This window comes from Coregonus clupeaformis, unplaced genomic scaffold (assembly GCF_020615455.1).
Source record: "Coregonus clupeaformis isolate EN_2021a unplaced genomic scaffold, ASM2061545v1 scaf2643, whole genome shotgun sequence".
Classification (NCBI taxonomy): domain Eukaryota; kingdom Metazoa; phylum Chordata; class Actinopteri; order Salmoniformes; family Salmonidae; genus Coregonus; species Coregonus clupeaformis.
The window spans coordinates 28,439-50,319 of NW_025536097.1; the positions used below are offsets into that span (position 1 = coordinate 28,439).

The 21,881-nt window shown below is 41.0% G+C and overlaps 1 protein-coding gene across 2 annotated transcripts; it reads right to left on the reverse strand.

Moving 5' to 3' along the window:
- Positions 1-9,387: 9,387 nt before the first annotated feature.
- On the reverse strand, positions 9,388-21,795 carry LOC121563002 (zinc finger protein 143-like). Of its 2 annotated transcripts, none has more exons than XM_041875094.2 (16): positions 21,635-21,795; positions 20,649-20,761; positions 20,421-20,510; positions 19,771-19,854; positions 19,470-19,595; positions 18,772-18,965; positions 18,581-18,646; positions 18,392-18,505; positions 16,490-16,565; positions 16,045-16,170; positions 15,671-15,850; positions 15,332-15,559; positions 14,369-14,502; positions 11,215-11,370; positions 10,846-10,947; positions 9,388-10,135 (listed from the first exon to the last, which is right to left on the reverse strand). In XM_041875094.2, the coding sequence occupies exons 2-16, from the start codon at positions 20,752-20,754 to the stop codon at positions 10,055-10,057; spliced, it is 1,863 nt and encodes a 620-aa protein (XP_041731028.1). In that variant the 5' UTR covers positions 20,755-20,761; positions 21,635-21,795; the 3' UTR covers positions 9,388-10,054. The 2 variants fall into 2 exon arrangements, with proteins under 2 accessions (XP_041731028.1, XP_041731027.1); XM_041875093.2 differs by having other exon boundaries at positions 19,771-19,866; positions 21,635-21,792.
- Between the last annotated feature and the right edge of the window lie 86 nt (positions 21,796-21,881).

Consider the following 21,881-nt stretch of genomic DNA (forward strand, 5'->3'; position numbering starts at 1 on the left):
AACGGCTACACAAAGTGTAGACATACGCGCGCACCGCACACATGCACACAGACAGGGGCATTCCTGTGCCGTTTCAGAAAGTTCATGGAAATACGAATCACTGATGTATTTTGTTCATGTCTTATGATTGACTTGGGCAAATGAATGCGTTTTCTAACAAGTTGAATAGATTTAGTTGATTTCTTACTAAGTTCAATAGATTGTTTTGATTGAAATTACATGGAAACAACGTTGATTCAACCATGTGTGCTGTTTTCCATTTCCATTGACAAATGACCTTGACTCATAATCAAAGGACATGTCCAGAACACAGTTTATAAAGGTCAGACCAGGGCCCGTAAACATAAAGCATCTCAGAGTAGAAGTGCTGATTTAGAATTGTATTAGTTGTTAGCTTTCATTATAAGGGATCACAAACGGTGATGGTGCAGCCTTCGGCACTCACATCTACAGTGGCATAGGTTCGAACCTGGCCAATTCCTCTTTGACACAACTTCTTTCTATATTTCATTGCTGTCATATTCTCTCATTATCTGTTCAATAAAATCTGAAATCCCTTAAATATACTGTATAGAGATTTTAAAACACATTGCTATCTTCACAATAATACAACATTGTGAGTTTGACATTGCAACATTGAAAGAGTATACTGTGCAAGGGTCTGTATTCTTAGAGTGGTCATAACTATCCCATTTGACCAAGAGCCAATGCGCAGCAAGACAACCAGGAAATGGCCACCACGGGTCAAGTGAACAAAATCTGTGTTGACCGTTGTGACTCCACATGGTACACATGGTATGGAATTAAGCACTATGTTCAATTCAAGAATTCTCAAAGACGCACAATAATTTTTACTCAAAGTACAGCGTGAGGCATGAACAACTGGAAACACTGTAAAAATGGCTTTTGTTGGCAAGGAAATGTATTCTATGGAAATAGGTAATATTCGGCATATGCCATCACAAAATCAGATATTCAAACAGGGCCACTTAGGTGTGAGTGGGTGAATTATTATTTTTATATTTTGTTTTTCTGGGTGTATCTCTGACGACCTGTATAGGTCCGGAACGATGCACCCCTTTTATTTAGTTTTCCAAGCTCCCGATCACAACCTAGCTGGTGTGGTAAAGGACCCTAACTAACTGTAGCACTATTATTAGTCTATTATTAGTTCATTCTCTTAAGTGTATGAATTTGTTGTTTATGGATGTTGTGTGGCTTGTCTGCCACCAGGTGGTATGTTTTGTTCTGTCTTGCACTGAAAAATAAAAAACTCAAATAAAATATATGAATACATGATTACTGTTAGCTGATATACTCTTTGAGGTGTCTTTACTGTGAGAAAAACACGTATATTCCACACTTTGTTGGCTGTTGTTTGTTTTACTGATTAAGGGTAAGGAGAGCTGATCCAAGAACAGACTCTTTGGATCAACATCTCTCATGTGTTTTACCTTATGTGAAATACATGATGATTGTGAATTTATTGAGAGGTTGGACTTTTCCCCTGATCAATTCTGCTGCTTGTGTTTCCTTTCTCTCTCCTTCCACAGACACCAGGCTCTGCACTCGTGATGACAAGAAAGTCTCAATACCCCAATGATTCTAATTACCCAAAGTACTAAATAGCTGCAGTGGAGAACTTTAAAGCTGTATAAGTGAGGAAGGTATTTGGTCACAGGAGGCTGCTGAGGGGAGAACGGCTCATAATAATGGCTGGAATGGAGTGAATGGAACGTTATCATTCACATGGAAACAATGTGTTTGATGTGTTTGATACCACTCCATTTCTCCCTTTCAGCCTACTATGAATTAATGTGCCACCGGCCACCTGGGTATATGGTGTACAGCAGAAACGGACTGACCATAGGGCAGTCCAGGCAAATGCCAAATGGGCTAGTCCATATTTAGCTCAGTGTGTCTGTCTAAATTCATTTTTTTTTGTGCAGAATGATCATTATTTGGCTAATAATGGGTGCTTCTAGTAAAAAATGGGCTGATGTGGGGGCCTTAAGGACAAAAATTAGACGATGCGTCAGCAATGCCCGGGACGATTTATGGTCCTTTTCCGTCCCTGAGAAAAGACAAAAGAGAAATGGAGCCAGACTGATAAACGTGGGGACAAATTCCCCCACGCTGATCCATGTGGAGATAGCGTCTCTCCTACAGGAATGGACAGATACTGTTGTATTTGTGAATTTCCCAAGTCCTTGTTTGACTTCCTGGTAGTGCACCTGACCTAACCATCTCCGACATTGTCAAGTGGAGCCGTGTGACTATGTGTCTCTCCAAAATGGCACCATATTCCCTATATAGTGGACTACTTTTGACCAGGGCCCATATGGCTCTGGTCAAAGTAGTGCACAATGAAGGCAATAGTGTGCCATTTGGAACAATCAATCAATCAATCAATCAATCAATTTTATTTTATATAGCCCTTCTTACATCAGCTAATATCTCGAAGTGCTTTACAGAAACCCAGCCTAAAACCCCAAACAGCTAGTAATGCAGGTGTAGAAGCACGGTGGCTAGGAAAAACTCCCTAGAAAGGCCAAAACCTAGGAAGAAACCTAGAGAGGAACCAGGCTATGAGGGGTGGCCAGTCCTCTTCTGGCTGTGCCGGGTGGAGATTATAACAGAACCATGCCAAGATGTTCAAAAATGTTCATAAGTGACAAGCATGGTCAAATAATAATCAGGAATAAATCTCAGTTGGCTTTTCATAGCCGATCATTAAGAGTTGAAAACAGCAGGTCTGGGACAGGTAGGGGTTCCATAACCGCAGGCAGAACAGTTGAAACTGGAATAGCAGCAAGGCCAGGCGGACTGGGGACAGCAAGGAGTCACCACGGCCAGTAGTCCCGACGTATGGTCCTAGGGCTCAGGTCTCTCAGTTGGCTTTTCATAGCCGATCATTAAGAGTTGAAAACAGCAGGTCTGGGACAGGTAGGGGTTTCGTAACCGCAGGCAGAACAGTTGAAACTGGAATAGCAGCAAGGCCAGGCGGACTGGGGACAGCAAGGTGTCAGCATGCCCGGTAGTCCTGACGTATGGTCCTAGGGCTCAGGTTCTCAGAGAGAAAGAGAGAACGAGAGAATTAGAGAGAGCATACTTAAATTCACACAGGACACTGGATAAGACAGGAGAAGTACTCCAGGTATAACCAACTAACCCCAGCCCCCGACACATAAACTACTGCAGCATAAATACTGGAGGCTGAGACAGGAGCGGTCCGGAGACACTGTGGCCCCATCCGAAGAAACCCCGGACAGGGCCAAACAGGAAGGATATAACCCCACCCACTCTGCCAAAGCACAGCCCCCGCACCACCAGAGGGATATCCTCAACCACCAACTTACAATCCTGAGACAAGGCCGAGTATAGCCCACAGAGGTCTCCACCACAGCACAAACCAAGGGGGGCGCCAACCCAGACAGGAAGATCACGTCAGTAACTCAACCCACTCAAGTGACGCACCCCTCCTAGGGACGGCATGAAAGAGCACCAGCAAGCCAGTGACTCAGCCCCTGTAACAGGGTTAGAGGCAGAGAACCCCAGTGGAGAGAGGGGAACCGGCCTGGCAGAGACAGCAAGGGCTGTTCGTTGCTCCAGAGCCTTTCCGTTCACCTTCACACTCCTGGGCCAGACTACACTCAATCATATGACCTACTGAAGAGATAAGTCTTCAGTAAAGACTTAAAGGTTGAGACCGAGTCTGCGTCTCTCACATGGGTAGGCAAACTGTTCCATAAAAATGGAGATCTATAGGAGAAAGCCCTGCCTCCCGCTGTTTGCTTAGAAATTCTAGGGACAATTAGGAGGCCTGCGTCTTGTGACCGTAGCGTACGTATTGGTATGTACGCAGTGGCGGCTCCTGAAAAAATTCTCAGGAGGGGCAATTTTTCTGATGATTTAGGTGACCTACACACATTTAAAAAAAGATATGTCCAGCAACAACATGAAGACAGGGGCAGCATATAAGTCAATACCAGAAGCATTTATTGACTGATCTCAAAAGTGTTGGCTTACCAGGGTTGGTGGAGCCCTCAGTTTCATCTTTGCCTCGCAAAGCTAACTCAAACACTCCGCAAAACTTCACACACTGGATTAGCCGGCTGAGGATGTGGCGGTTCTTGCTAATGTCGTAGTAAATATATTTGTTATAGTGAATATGGAATATGATATGTTGAGTAAAATGTTGTGCTAAGATCTATTTAGGTCAGGAGCTGGTTATAAGTTATGTTCCTATCCAATAACAATGGACAAAAGGGTCCTATCTTGTCAGCCTTGTCAGCAGGTGGCCAAGGACAACACCCACGCCATAGGCCTCTCAGTTCTTCCAACTCACGAGTTCTTGCTCTGAGGACACACACACACACAAACACACACACACACACACACACACACACACACATCATCACTGTTAAACACACACACACACACACACATCATCACTGTTAAACACACACACACACACACACACACACACAAAAATCCCTCTCTTAGGCTGAACATTTGAAGACAGAGAACCCGACTCAGAGCCAATGCAACAGTGACAGTAGCCTGAGGGGACCTCGCCCAACTCATCAGGACCAATCAGAAGATCAGAACTACTAGATTGAACCTACTTCATTTATTGCATAAAATGTCTGCACACAATGTTTCGGGGCTCTCTTCAGATAATAATAATAATAATATGCCATTTAGCAGACGCTTTTATCCAAAGCGACTTACAGTCATGCGTGCATACATTTTTGTGTATGGGTGGTCCCGGGGATCGAACCCACTACCTTGGCGTTACAAGCACCATGCTCTACCAGCTGAGCTACAGAAAGTGGATACTCATGGATGCGCATTGCAATTGTAAAATGTCAACACAATTGGAGACACCACGTCATTTTTGGAGACATGTTATTGACAGTAAACTATTGTAGATGCGACTGCTAACTAAATAAAACATTTTAGCTGGCTAGCAAATCATCTTAGCTAAATGTGGGGCAAACAATTCAGTTATTTACCGTTAATTTGAGGGATTGGGGTGAAAGAAATCGAGTTACATAGTGATACTTTACGATATACTGTATTGACAATATCGCAATATTTTAGCGCTAGTTGGCTGTACCTGCACCAAAACACCATTATTGTTCCTTCATAGCTTGTTCTCAATCTTTTCACATTGGGAGCCAATTTGTTTTCAGCACTTTTATTTCCATGACTGATCAAAACTCGTTCTCATGGCTTTCTGATCCCTCTGCAACAGACATATGGTGCGCAATAAAATCACAGTATCGAATCGCAATACGTATAGAATCATGAGACTCGCAATGCTGATGCATATATCTTATCGTGAGGTTCCTGGCAATTCCCAGCCCAAGTTCATTTGCCACAACAAATCTCTTCGCTAGCAAACGCAATGTGTCTCCAGCAATGTTTACTTTTTTGACGTTCTATGGCATCTCCACTTTCCAAGCATATATGACCACATGTAATATTTTGGTAAGTGATGCAAATAGTGAACTATGTAGGGCCAGGATGTAAAATATATGTAGCTGCAGCAATTTCTCTTATCTGATATGGTAAGTAATGGGGCTTGATTTATAGCTCCCTAAGAGTTTGACGAACGGGTCCGTGAACGCGATTGCAGATATCTTTACCTCTGAATAAACTGCCTTATATTATACAATTATCCACCTTGTCCAAAAGTCTCTACTTTTTCTCCGTTCTCCAGTAAACTTGTTTTATCAACAATAGTAAGGTTCAATGACACAGAAAGCAGTTCAATGTCGGGGTACAGTCGCTCTCTTACCAGGATCGCGGTCCGCTCTGACCAGGGTGAAGGTGGCCGGCTCCACCTCTCTGCCAGCAGCGTTTTCATTATTTAGTCCGTTCAGTAGCGGGTATGTACACGATCAACAAGATCAGTCCAAAACCGAAGATCAGTCCAAAGCAGAATGTTTGCAGAATGTTTGTAAACTAAGTCTACAAATTAAAAACATAAAATAACGCCACACTGCAGGTCGAAACATAGACGCTGATAGCCGCCATTGTCTTAGTTACGTTTCAACGTTACGTCACGTATGACGAAAGGCGTAAGTGCATGCACACAGACACCCATAGAGAATGTATTGAAAGCTTTGAAATGTGAAAAAAAAATAGATTTTACATGACAGGCTATGAGAGACTTCTGGGCGATTTTCAACCTGACTGAAATCGCCCAAAAAACGGGCGGGGCCATTTGAAGCACGACTTTAGCCTGATTTGACATTTAGTGGCTGGCAGATCAGACGTGAACACTGATAACTGCTGTTGCCGTGATATAATTTTTTATAAATTTATAAAAAAAAATTATAATTTTTTTTTTTTTTTTTTTTTATAATTGATTAGAAAAAAAATCCCTTCCTTTTCCCGTTTGGCAGTGCGTCGCCCATATCGCCCTATTGAACAAGCCGTCCCTGTATGTACGGCAGGACCAACTCGGAAAGATAGGTAGGAGCAAGCCCATGTAACGCTTTATAGGTTAACAGTAAAACCTTGAAATCAGCCCTTGCCTTAACAGGAAGCCAGTGTAGGGAAGCTAGCACTGGAGTAATATGATCAAATTTCTTGGTTCTAGTCAGGATTCTAGCAGCCGTATTTAGCACTAACTGAAGTTTATTTAGTGCTTTATCCGGGTAGCCGGAAAGTAGAGCATTGCAGTAGTCTAACCTAGAAGTAACAAATGCATGGATTAATTTTTCTGCATCATTTTTGGACAGAAAATTTCTGATTTTTGCAATGTTACGTAGATGGAAAAAAAGCTGTCCTTGAAACAGTCTTGATATGTTCGACAAAAGAGAGATCAGGGTCAAGAGTAACGCTGAGGTCCTTCACAGTTTTATTTGAGACGACTTTACAACCATCAAGATGAATTGTCAGATTTAACAGAAGATCTCTTTGTTTCTTGGGACCTAGAACAAGCATCTCTGTTTTGTCCGAGTTTAAAAGTAGAAAGTTTTCAGCCATCCACTTCCTTATGTCTGAAACACAGGCTTCTAGCGAGGGCAATTTTGGGGCTTCACCATGTTTCATTGAAATGTACAGCTGTGTGTCATCCGCATAGCAGTGAAAGTTAACATTATGTTTTCGAATAACATCCCCAAGAGGTAAAATATATAGTGAAAACAATAGTGGTCCTAAAACGGAACCTTGAGGAACACCGAAAAAAACGGAACCTTGAGGAACACAGTCCCAGTGTGGGGTCATACACAGGACAATGGGAGAGCTCCTTGCTGACAGACTGGGGTTCATGACCTTTGTGATTCCTAGCCCAAAAAAAGACCAAAGTCTGCGGAAATTTCCTTATTTTGTGTTGTTTTATTGTTCAGTCTGCAGAAATGTTTCTTTTTGTGTTGTTTTTTCAGTCTGCAGAAATGTCCTTCTTTCATGTTGTTTTATTGTTTAGTCTGCAGAAATGTCCTTCTTTCATGTTGTTTTATTGTTCAGCTCCTGGGACACATTCACATATTATGTGTAACTCTGTATAGTCTTTGCATCCTTACTAGCTCGCTGACATTAGTTTGTTCCTTTTGGCACTGTTTCCAAATATTGTGGCCATATTAATTAGCATGTGCCTCAATCCCACTGAACTCTACTGTCACCTGTCAATGTGTCTGCTAGGAAAATGTGCATTTAAAGTGGCACTCCAGTCTCCTTTTCACCTCATTTAACGACCGGTTTAACTCAACAAAAGGCACATCTCAATAGGTGGTCCAGGTAAGTCATGACATAGCACAAGTGGGGGGAGGGGGCTTTGCTCTTTTGTTCTCTATTGCTCCTCTATTGTTCCTCAAGCAAGGGGGAGGCCGATGACATCACGACTTCCCAACAAGCCAACTTCTTGAATGCCCTCCTAATTGAAGTTTGCAGATGTGTCTATAAACACTATTTTGCTCAAAACATTTTTGTTTACCCTTTAGTGTGTGTACTTTATTGTATGTATACTTAGGATATCGTTTTCAACAGGAAAAGTTACAAAATCACTGGAGGAAAAACTGGAGAAAAAATCAAGCCAAATAAACAACTTTATTACTGTCAGAATGACGTTTACTTTAGGACTCCAGGAGGCCATACAATGTGACTGACTGAGGCACCTGTAATTCCATGACATAAAAAATATGCTACATTAATGTTTGGAAAAAAGATAGAGCTGTCCTTACAGCCTGATCTCACCTCAGAATATCCCTATTGTACTTGACACACTGCAATACACACCATTCCTCTCCGGTCATCATGAAATTCCACGATGTCATCATAAAAATAAAAATGAACAATACCTCTGACTGCTCTGCCAGAAACCTTAGTCACACATTGTGTGGACATGAGGTTGTTGTGATCCTTAGAACCAGAGCCAAAAGAAGAGAGCTCTTCCTCGTTGGTCAGGATGATGAAAATACTATCACAATGAAGGAGGGATGGCATGGGGGAAGGAGGGGTGGGGTGTAGAGGAAGAGGATGAATCAGTCTCCTTAACTGGAATGATATGGTCTGAAAATAAGGAATTTCCAGTTTGATACTACTTCCTTGAATGTCTGCCAGTTCTTTATCGGGAAGAAGGCATGGGGCGTGGTGGAACAGGATGAATCACTCTCGTTACCTTGAATTGAATGCCTACCATCCTCCAGAAATTGTTTAACTTTTCCTGCTGAAAAGCAATATCCCAAGTGTAAATACAGTAAAGTATGGTTTGAGCAAAATAGTGGTTTTTAGACACAACTGCAAACTTAAAGTAGGATGCATTCAAGGAGTTGGTTTGATGGGAATACGGATGTCATCGGCCTCCCTCCTTGCTTGAGGAGCAATAGAGAACAAAAGAGGAAATGCCCACCCCCCACTTGTACTATGCAGAGGTTGCACCACAGGTTCTAAAGTTATGTGGCAAATTTGTATTTTATTTTCTGAGGGCTTGAGTTTTTCTTGACCTCATGACCTGGTCAGGTAAAACTCTGGATCCTGATCGTAGGCTATGACAAAATATTATCATTATAGATATCTTCCCTTTTCATGTGCTATGACTATAGGGCTGGAGTTTTTCTTGTCGGGTTATGTGAATTGGAAACACTCCTGGCCTAAAGTGGATCAGACCCTTTCAAACAACCACAAACTTTGTTATTATTAATTCTGAAACGGATATAAAAAAGCCAGAGACAACAACTTCAACGGACAACATACTCTGTAGTTTAGTGAACTACTATAGAGGGACTGAGCGTTATGAAAAGAATGGTTACAATGTCTTTAAATATTAATTCCACTCTACACACACACACAATGTTAAGCAGTGGACTTTGAAAAAATATAAAAGACAGACAGGTTTCAATGTATACTGAACAAAAATATAAACACGACATGCAACAATTTCAAAGATTTTACTGACTTACATATATAAGGAAATCAGTCAATTGAAATAAATGTATGTTGATAAGAATTGTCAACTGCTCACATATTAGTATGAGTTGATGATGTAGCACTTGCTATAAACAAATATCATACTGAGTCTTACACATACAAATAAATTCAATAAAATACTAATCAATATCCTGTTTCAATAGTAATTAAGTAGATTTCAGATGATAAATCCACAACATTATCACAAAAGCAATTAGTGCAAATATATAGAATTGTACTGCTTTATTTAACATCCAATGTCTATCCATTATTTGTACATATTCAAAGTTAAAATATATGCTGGATTCAAAACATTGGCTATTTACTGTATATACACAGAATACAATATTCACACATGGAAAAAATGGTACCAAAAGTCCAAAAACACATTACATTTCTTAATCTCATTCATGCAGCAACACACATCTTACTCAATGTAATGGATGTTTCAGCATTACAGACTCTTTGTGCAGCCATATCAAAATGTCTATTTACAAATCTTAATAAAGAATTCCATGTTTTGATTTAAGAACAATACCCTTGAGTCAGGAAACTGTAGAATTTGTATAGATCAGTTGTTCTCATCAAATCAAATATTTCAACAGAAGTCATAGTTCTGAAAGGCTTATCTTATCTAATCTTCCAATCCCATCTCTCCTTGTTGTATTCTTGATGCGATTCTGATGGCTTCTTCGAGTGAGGGTTGTTCACTGAGCTAAGAAACAGAAAGGTTGAAATCACACAGTGAGAAAACAGAATATTATTTATGCAAAATTGATGGTCTGATCAGGTGTAAGTAACATAATACAAAATCTCGTCATTACTTTGGTTTAGTTTAAATCAATCAAAACTAAGGCTCCTCCCATTGCAGTCAACAGTAGCTCATATAGGCGTCAAAGGGAAGCAAACCTACATAACAGTAGACTGACTGGGTGGAGTCTACAGGGATGAGTAAAGACTAACCTTACTTACTTAAAACACTTTGTATTAACATCACAATGGAAGGACTGATGTGATCGTTGGAAGCAAATAAATAAATAAATCAACACACTTTGAATGTTTTTGTTTCTATTTACCAATGGTTTTGTCAGGAATAGTCAGCAGTCTTTGGAATAGACAGGAGCGGTGCAGAGTTCCTAGAACACGTGTACCTCAAGACTGAATAGGACCCTTAGTGATGGTCAATACAAAAAGATGCCTGATCTCAGATTCACACTGCTGCAGGCAGCTCAGTGAATACAATAGAATGCACTGTAGTTCTTTGTGAGGCTGTGAGTTAGGCTAACAAACAGCTGTTTGTTAAAGCTACTGCAGTGTCATATGAACTCGCTATGCCTCTCAGCAGCCAATGGGAAGATAGTGTGCCCTGCTTGTCTCTATATGTTGTGTTGGAGGGAGTGGTGTTGTGTCACAGGTGTCCCCTACCTGGACAGCAATCTGTGTGCCGTTTGAGGTGGCTAACAGAGTGACAGGGTGAACCCCCTCCTCTGTCTGCATGTCCTGAAAGGAGGCCAAATCAATGGCCACCTGGGGGGGAAAAAAGAGTTCCAACATGTATTAAGATCTAAAGTCCAAAACGCATCACAAGTGAGATTGATTGGAAAGTCTGAAGAGGGAGTTTTGCCGATTAATTGGAAAGTACCCAGTTCTATGTGTGTTTGCTGTGGGCGTGTTCATATAAATAGAATCACTAGTCATCATTCTAGTTATGTTAAGGTATGAACAGAACTAAACAACACAGGTACACATTTGGGGATTTCAGATCATGGTGGTAAAAGTTTTAGTAAAACTCACCTGCTCTTCTGTACCATCTGCTGCTACCATGGTGACTGAATGTGTTCCATCTGCATTAAGCATTTCATGGGAAGGAACAGTGAAGGTGGTGCCATCACTGGTTACCATGGTAATTGTGTTTCCCAACGCCTGCATGTCAGCCTGCGAGATACTGACCTGGGAATGAAAAGGCATGTAACATATTTTACTATACACTATGAAGCACTATATACAGTTGAAGTCGGAAGTTTACATACACCTTAGCCAAATACATTTGAACTCAGTTTTTCACAATTCCTGACATTTAATCCTAGTAAAAATTCCCTGTCTTAGGTCAGTTAGGATCACCACCTTATTTTAATTATGTGAAATGTCAGAATAATAGTAGAGAGAATGATTTATTTAAGTTATTATTTATTTCATCACATTCCCAGTGGGTCAGAAGTTTATATACACTCAATTAGTATTTGGTAGCATTGACTTTGTTGTCCTTAAGCCATTTTGCCACAACTTTGGAAGTATGCTTGGGGTCATTGTCCATTTGGAAGACCCATTTGCGACCAAGCTTTAACTTCCTGACTGATGTCTTGTGATGTTGCTTCAATATATCCACATAATTTTCCTTCCTCATGATGCCATCTATTTTGTGAAGTGCACCAGTCCCTCCTGCAGCAAAGCACCCAACACAGCATGATGCTGCCACTCCCGTGCTTCACGGTTGGGATGGTGTTCTTCGGCTTGCAAGCCACCTCCTTTCTCCTCCAAACATAACGATGGTCATTATGGCCAAACAGTTCTATTTTTGTTTCATCAGACCAGAGGACATTTCTCCAAAAAGTATGATCTTTGTCCCCATGTGCAGTTGCAAACCGTAGTCTGGCTTTTTTATGGTGGTTTCGGAGCAGTGGCTTTTCCTTGCTGAGCGGCCTTTCAGGTTATGTCGATATAGGACTCGTTTTACTGTGGATATAGATACTTTTGTACCGGTTTCCTCCAGCTTCTTCACAAGGTCCTTTGCTGTTGTTCCGGGATTGATTTGCACTTTTTGCACCAAAGTACGTTAATCTCTAGGAGACAGAACGCGTCTCCTTCCTGAGCGGTATGACAGCTGCGTGGTCCGATGGTGTTTATACTTGTGTACTATTGTTTGTACAGATGAATGTGATCCCTTCAGGCGTTTGGAAATTGCTCCCAAGGATGAACCAGACTTGTGGAGGTCTACCATTTTTTCCTGAGGTCTTGGCTGATTTCTTTTGATTTTCCCATGATGTCAAGCAAAGAGGCACTGAGTTTGAAGGTAGGCTTTGAAATACATCCACAGGTACACCTCCAATTGACTCAAATTATGTCAATTAGCCTATCAGAAGCTTCTAAAGCCATGACATTTTCTGGAATTTCCCAAGCTGTTTAAAGGCACAGTCACCTTAGTGTATGTAAACCTCTGACCCACTGGAATTGTGATACAGTGAATTATAAGTGAAATAATCTGTTAACAATTGCTGGAAAAATTACATGTGTCATGCACAAAGTAGATGTCCTAACCGACTTGCCAAAACTATAGTTTGTTAACAAGAAATTTGTGGAGTGGTTGAAAAACAAGTTTTAATGACTCCAACCTAAGTGTAACTTTAACTGTAACTCACCATTTGCCCTCTATTAATTATTGTACAGCTAAACAAAGCAGTCTTCTGTGGGAAGCATTGGAGTCAACATGGGTCAGCATCCCTGTGGAACGCTTTCGACACCTTGTACACTCCATGCCTGACGAATTGAGGCTGCTCTGAGGGTAAAAGGGGGTGCAACTCAATATTAGGAAGGTGTTCCTAATGTTGTGTACACTCAATGTATAAAGTTTGTATGTGAAAACTATTTAAGATGCATACTTTCAGTTTTTCCAAACTCCAGTGGTGGAAAAAGTACCCAATTGTCATATTTAAGTAAAAGTATAGATACCTTAATAGAAAGTTACTTAAGTAAAAGTGAAAGTCAGCCATTAAAATACTATTTGAGTAAAAGTCTAAAAGTATTTGGTTTTAAATATACTTAAGTATCAAAAGTAAAAGTATTAAATCACTTAAAATTCCTTATATTAAGCAAAGCAGTTGGCACCATTTTCTTGTTTTGAAAATGTACGGATAGCCAGGGGCACACTCCAACACTCAGATAATATTTACAAAAGATGCATTTCTGTTTAGTGAGTCCGCCAGGCCAGAGGCAGTAGGAATGACCACGTGTTCTCTTGATAAGTGCGTGAATTTGACCATTTTCCTGTCCTGCTAAGCATTCAAAATGTAACGAGTAGTTTTGGTTATCAAGGAAAATGTATGGAGTAAAAAGTACAATATTTTCTTTAGGAATGTAGTGAAGTAAAAGATGTCAAAAACATAAATAGTAATACCTAAAAAAAACGACATAAGTATGTTTACTTAAATACTTTACACCACTGCCAAACTCACTTCATTCGCGCATAAGAGGAAGGCTTGCACTACTGGTGCTGGTACATGCACAGATCAAACACACTGCTGGAACGCCGATTAAGCTGTTTACATGTACTAATGCCATACTCTGCCCTCGGCCATAATCAGTTTAATATTTCATTATTAGTGTGCATGTAAACATACTCAGTGTATGGTTCCATGGGTATAGAGGTGTGTAGATGTAGAGGGATAAATGGGGTTGTTGAGACATGAATTAAGAGAGGTTGCTTACATAGAAATAGAATGAATATGCTCATTCTAGTTCAGTATTTGCTAACCTGTTGGGTAGTCAAGTGTGATCAAACGCACATCCTTTAGTGGGGTGCAGGACCGAAAAAAGTAAGTATAAAATAAATAGAGCCTGCACACTCATAAGCTCCAACACGCACCTTTATTCACAAACAAACAACGTTTGATCCTTTAAGCCATTTCCTGTGAATGCCATCTGATTCATTTATTATTATGACAACCACTTTTGGGTATTAACATACGTTTTGTCTACCTGATATAAATGTCTATACAGTTATAATATTCAATAAATAAATACATATACACAGCATATATAAAAATCCCCTTTCAACCTAAATATGTATAGACCACCCTAATTGATGCTTGTCCTATGTCTATAAATATGGGTGTGGTACACTTCCGGTGAAATGACTAAATTAGTGTGTAGGGTCCATTTCTTTTATACTAACCTGTTGGGTTCCATCGGAGTGTGTTATGAGCTGCACATGCTGCTGACCAATGGCCTCAGTCTCAGTCATCTGTTCCAAACAGGACTCCTCCTCCTCAACCGGGGCAAAATTCACTGAGGGATCATCGATGGCCTCTGAATCACATGGAATAACAACAATGACATTTCTCAATAATCGTCTCGTGACTCAGTCATTACTCTGGTTGCAGTCCTGATAAGGGCATAACAGCAGTCAACGATTCACCATGAGTCAACCTTTAAACACTGTGCCGTGAGGTATACGTCAGACTTTCGAGGTAATCTACAGGTAACTGCTAAAATAAAGGAAACACTTGAGTAAATGAGGGATACAACGTATATTGAAAGCAGGTTCTTCCACAGGTGTGGTTTCTGAGTTAATTAACTAATTAAAAAACATCCCATCATGCTTAGGGGTCATGTATAAAAATGCCCAGTTACCCATTATTTTGGCTACCATGGCTAGAAGAGATCTTAGTGACTTTGAAAGAGGGGTCTCAAAGGAGCATATGGGGTTTAAAGGGTGTGTGTCTCAGTCACCAGATCTCAACCCAGTTGAACACTTACGGGAGATTCTGGAGCGGCGCCTGAGACAGCGTTTTCCAACACCATCAACAAAACACAAAATTATAGAATTTCTCGTGGAAGAATGGTGTCACATACCTCAAATAGAGTTCCAGACACTTGTATGCCAAGGCGCATTGAAGCGGTTCTGGCGGCCCAACGTCCTATTAAGACACTTTATGTTGCCGTTTCCTTTGTTTTGGCAGTTACCTGTATGGTTATTATGTTACCACTAGTTACGCCAGTGTACACATAGGCTGGGTTCTTTTTTTCCCCTCCCCAAAATAGACAAAAAACAGAGGAGAGGAAAGACAAATAAGATGAAGTCATCCATTGATGACTAATACATCTGTGTAAGGTGGTGTTGACTTCCAAGCCTGACCTGTAGGGGGTTCGTAGTATGCCTCCTGCTCTTCCTCAATGGGCTCTGTGACATTATGCGCTGTGCGTTTGTGCATGGCCAGGGTGGAGATCTGCTTGTAGGTCTTCCCACAGTGGTTGCAGTTGTAGGGCTTGCATGGTGTGTGGACAACGTGGTGTTTGTAAAGGCTGGAGTACTCTGTGAACCGCTTGTCACAGCCTGGGACTGTGCATACGTAAGGCTTCTCTCCTGTAAATTCATCCCATTCATTAATCACAGTGTAAAACGCCACACTACAAAAGGACTGAATAATGTTGTTGTGTGACTTTTAACATAAAGAGAAACAGAAGGACTACATACCTGTGTGGATCCTCACGTGGTTCTTATAGTTGGTGGCACTGGCGAAGGCTCGCCCACAGCCAGGCTCTGCACAGTAGTAAGGCCGCTCCCCTGTGTGTGTGCGAATGTGCACCTTCCTGATGTTAGAGGTAGTAAACGATCTCCCGCACCCCTCAAACGGGCACATGAATGGCTTCTCTCCTACAGTACAGAGGGGATGATGAGCTTGTTCAAGACCTCTTCAAGTTCATGGATGAGATCATTTCTAACAGCATGATCACATGATTTATAATCCAAATGGGACAGCAAAAATAAAAATAAACTAGTTGTACACTGTAGATTGCATATGTAAGGATAAGACTAGGTATAAATCTGACTCTGGATAAATGTTGTACCTGTGTGGGTTCTGATGTGCTTTTGGAGGTCACCAGACGTCTTGAACGACTTTGCACAGTGCACTTCCTGGCAGCGATAAGGCTTCTCACCAGTGTGTGTCCTGATGTGGCTTTTCAGGCCATACCCTTTTGGGGAAAAAACACATTTTGCTGAGTTGGAAACGCGTGCTGTACATTTTATGGATCACAGTCACACTGACCGACATTGTTCAGATAATGAGTGAGCAATTGTTCAAACTGAGGAAATTGAAAAAATATTTTGCATCTTCAAAGTGGTAGGCATGTTGTGTAAATCAAATGATACAAACCCCCCAAAAATCCATTATAATTCCAGGTTGTAAGGCAACAAAATAGGGAAAATGCCAAGGGGGGTGAATACATTCGCAAGCCACTGTATCTCAAAAGGTTTTATGACCTTTGTATTAGTCTGAAGGTCATTTATTACCTGTAGCAAACTTCTTTCCACAGCCCAGGTGATCACACAGATATGGCCGGTCACCTGTGTGGTACCTCTCATGTACCTGCAGAGGGCAGAAAATAGAAAATCAAACAAGATTAACAGATCAGTCATTTGGATCAATTAAATCTGACTCATTCTACACTACCGGTCTAAAGTTTTAGATAACCTACTCATTCAGGGGTTTTTCTTTATTTTTACAATTTTCTACATTGTAACTACATCAAAACTATGAAATATCACATATGGAATCATGTAAGTGTTAAACAAATCAAAATATATTTTATATTTGAGATTCTTCAAATAGCCACCCTTTGCCTTGATGACAGCTTTGTACACACTTGGAATTATCTCAACCAGCTTCATGAGGTAGTCACCTGGAATGCATTTCAATTAACAGGTGTGCCATCTTAAAAGTTAATTTCTAGAATTTATTTCCTTCTTAATGCGTTTGAGCCAATCAGTTGTGCTGTGACAAGGTGGGGGGAGATATACATTTTACATTTTAGCAGACGCTCTTATCCAGAGTGACTTACAGTTAGTGAGTGTATACATTTTCATACTTTTTTCATACTGGCCCCCAGTGGGAAACGAACCCACAACCCTGGCTTTGCAAGAGTCATTCTCTACCAACTGAGCTACACAGAAGATAGCCCTATTTGGTAAAAGACCAAGTCCATATTATGGCAAGAACAGCTCAAACAAGCAAAGAGAAATTACAGTCCATCATTACTTTAAGACATGAAGGTCAGTCAATATGGAACATTTCAAGAACTTTGAAAGTTTCTTCAAGTGCAGTCGCAAAAACCATCAAGCGCTTTGATGAAACTGGCTCTCATGAGGACCGCCACAGGAATGGAAGACCCAGAGTTACCTCTGCTGCAGAGGATGAGTTCATTAGAGTTACCAGCCTCAGAAATTGCAGCCCAAATAAAACCTTCAAGTCACAGACACATCTCAACATCAACTGTTCAGAGGAGACTGCGTGAATCAGGCCTTCATGGTCGAATTGCTGCAAAGAAACCACTACTAAAGGACACCAATAAGAAGAAGAGATTTACTTGGGCCAAGAAACACGAGCAATGGACATCAGATTGGTGGAAATGTGTCCTTTGGTCTGAGTCCAAAATTGAGATTTTTGGTTCCAACCGCCGTGTCTTTGTGAGAAGCGGTGTAGGTGAACGGATGATCTCTGCATGTGTATTTCTCACCATAAAGCATGGAGGAGGAGGTGTTATGGTGTGGGGGTGCTTTGCTGGTGACACTGTCTGTGATTTATTTAGAATTCAAGGCACACTTAACCAGCATGGTTACCACAGCATTCTGCAGCGATACGCCATCCCATCTGGTTTGGGCTTAGTGCGACTATCATTTGTTTTTCAACAGGACAATGACCCACTACACCTCCAGGCTGTGTAAGGGCTATTTTACCAACAAGGAGAGTGATGGAGTGCTGCATCAGATGACCTGGCCTCCACAATCCCCCGACCTCAACCATATTGAGATGGTTTGGGATAAGTCTGATCGCAGAGTGAAGGAAAAGCAGCCAACATGTGCTCAGCATATGTGGGAACTCCTTCAAGACTGTTGGAAAAGCATTCCAGGTGAAGCTGGTTGAGAGAATGCCAAGAGTGTGCAAAGCTATCATCAAGGCAAAAGGTGGCTATTTGAAGAATCTCAAATATAACATATATTTTGATTTGTTTAACACTTTTTTGGTTACTACATGATTCCATATGTGTTATTTCATAGTTTTGAGGTCTTCACTATTATTCTACAATGTAGAAAATAGTCAAAATAAAGAAAAACACTTGCATGAGTAGGTGTTCTAAAACTTTTGACCGTAGTGTACATTCAAGATGTCATTTTTAGGGAGTGAGTGTGCTTTACCTTCAGATGGTGTGCTGTTGTGTAGAGTTTCCCACAGCCCTCATAGTCACAGCGGAAAGATTTCTCTGTAGGCTGCTCCCTAGAACTACGACCACTCTGCCTTTGAAGCACAATCTGAAAGAAATATGTATCCAATGTAAGCTGGTGGTAAATATGATATGACATAGATAAACATGAGAAGTATAGTACCTGCATCTGCACACCACAATCTTGCTCGGCTCTCATCAGTACAGAGTTGACATCATCAGCTTCCACCTGAGAAAACAAAAGGGGAAATAACCAGTGACCATTTTACCTCAGAAACACAGATGAGGTATTCGAAAATGGCATACAATGCTGAGTTGATGAGCTGTTAAGATGCAATGTCAATAGCAAACGACCTTAGTGGTGTATTGTTCCAGCACGTTGATGGTCTCTTGGTCGAGGGTTCCATCAGTGTTCAGGTCTGACACTGTCCCATCTGCCTGGATGGCCAGGATGGTGTTGGTCTGGGGCATCTGTACTGTGTGCTGGATGTATGCTGTGGTGCCATCCTCCAGCTGAACAGCCTGCAGGGTATTCTGGTCATAGGTATCTGTGAGGGAGTTTCAGTGAAGTTTAATACCCTATGGCAAAAAGTTTTTATTTTTTTATTTACCCATCCAAATTTCTCATGAAAAAAAATATGAAACACTGGGTAAAAACACATTTATTGACAAAAGGATAACAATAAACTAAGTTAAAAAGATGCAATATGCAGAAATCGCTCAGCCATTTCCTAGTTTAAAAAACTATCAAAGTTTGCCTAATTTCAGTTTATGTGACAAAACAAGCAATGTAGAGAATCACTGTACAATCTAAACCTCTGAAATATATTTTCTATAATATTGTATTTTCAGCTGATGTACAAAACCGAAAGTAAAAGACACAAAAACTAAACTTAAGAACGGGAAGCATAGAAATAGTGCATATAGAACAGATCTACCACTTCTTATACTTACTTTCAATGAGAATGACAGTTCTATGATTCACATTTATATGTGAATTTGGTCGGGTCGCCCAAAAACGTACATGTTGCAGCTTTAAGAGGGAGACAAACCTTTTGGTGTGTGGATGTAAGCGGTTGTGCCATCTTCCAGCTGCACTGCCTGACCATCCTCAAGTCTCAGACCATCTCCTCCAATTACATCACACAAAGGGGATCCTGTCCACCTGTTGGCCTCCTCTTATAAGTAAAAATGGGGAAATATTGATATTATATCACTTTTCCCATTAAAATACAGTTTCATCTTACAGTGAATAGTGACACGAATAAGCAAAATGCCTAACTTTAAAACAAAATAAGCAATGATTCATTAAAAAACACAGCAATAATTAACATTGATAAGAGGAAAACAGACCTGCTCTTGGCATTGATACATGTTGGACATATGCAGTAGATCCATCCTCCAGCTGAATGACCTGTCCATCCATGAACTTGCCATCTGAAATGGAGACTGCACTCTTCAATCAGACTGCTCTCATCAAATAATGGACTAAATCATGATAATAATCAAAAGATAGAAGAAATCTGTCATGACTCGGCCAAGTACTCCTGAGTGGCGCAGTGGTCTAAGGCACTGCATCGCAGTGCTAACTGTGCCACTAGAGATCCTGGTTCTGTCGCAGCCGGCCGCGACCGGGAGACTCATGGGCGGCGCACAATTGGCCCAGCGTCGTCCAGGGTAGGGGAGGGAATGGCCGGCAGGGATGTAGCTCAGTTGATAGAGCATGGCGTTTGCAACGCCAGGGTTGTGGGTTTGATTCCCACGGGGGCCAGTATAAAAAAAAAAAAAAATTCACTAACTGTAAGTCGCTCTGGATAAGAGCGTCTGCTAAATGACTAAAAAATGTTTTTAAAAAATGTAAGTAAGGTTATCAATTCTTTCTACATGGTCAGACCGTTTGGGGGGTTACTTTATGGGGTAGTGTTCACTGTTAGTCAAGCCAATACCTTCATGGCCACTTTCCATTACTGTATGTTTATGGAGATGATTGACATTTTAGTTACCTTTAGGGTTGTGCTGTATGTAAGCTGTAGAGCCATCTGCAAGGGTCACAGCCTGCAAACTCACAGTGTCCATGTCCATCTGATCGCCATCTATTGAACAAAAATGGCACAACCATAAACAAATGAAAAAAACTGGCTCTAGATGTACAACAGCATGTGTAACTTTTTCCTTTGCTGGCAACTTGGCACAATCCCCACCGATAAATGGAAAGGCATGGATGAACTCACCTGAAACAGCCTCTGCCAAACAGAGGGTGACCTGCTGAGTGTCTCCACCTGCATTTTGGAACTCTGCAATGCCCTGGGAGTCCCGGTTAATCTGAGCCAACAGCATTGTCGCTCTGTCCAGACGAACACACACACGTTATATTCACTGTATGTGTGGCTGCATTGGGTGCAGTCAGACACTTTCCATACAGCTCTTGCAGTCATATGCACAATGGTAACTTATGGATGTGAATAGACCCAGTTTATTCAGTTGGGCAGCAGTGTCTGTTGCATTACTAGATCATATGTAGATTAATAATAAAAATCTAACGTCCAGCTGCTTTCAGCTGACATGTTGTACAACAGTAGACAGGAGCTGCGCAGATTCAACAGTTCATGTTGTTGCCAAGTTGGATGGAATTTGATAGGACAGTCAACAGTGCAGCTTCAGCTAGCTATGTGACAGACATAACGTTACCGTATCAAATATGAATGTGATTGGTATGGGATCTTTGTTGCCTATACCTAGGTAGCTATAGTTAACGAACTAAATTTGACAGAAACGTTAGCTAGCTAACTTGAGAACAGTTTTTGTTCGATTAACGTTAGCTAACCGACAATGTGGTCATTTGTAACTAGCTAAGTTAGCTAGCTAGTTCGTCATTCATGTATCTACCAATGTTGAGAAAAGGCAAGTTAGTTAGCTGAGGAAACAGTCAATGGGGAAATCGAGGTTATAAGTTAGCCTCTTAAACGAACTGCTAATATTAACTAGTTAGCAGGCAGCTGTTACTAGTGTGAAGAAGAGCGCGGACAAATCATTTGCTAGTGCTAATTAGCATGTGGGCTAGCGAATAATAAAACATTTTAGACAATACATGATTTAAACTATGGTTTAATGAAGTATATTTCTCCTATCAAACGCTACGCACAGCTATCCCCTTCCGTCTCCCAAACTGGATATGGCTGTAGAAAGGCACACTGGGTAAAACCACATTTATACGAACCTCTAAAATTTCCAACAATCCCTTCGGTTCGACCACCATGCATCAGGGCAGGAAATGTTCTCCTGTGCGCGCACCCTGGAACATGTACAAAGATAGCACTTGCCCCGATATGATCTGTATGATTGGCAAATATTTCAGTAGCGCAAGCTACTAGTAATCTCATTGGTTCAGTCTATTCAATCATTGTTTGATGACCTCCTCTTTCCATTCATTTTCCTCATTCAGCTTTTGGGGTTCGTTCTATACG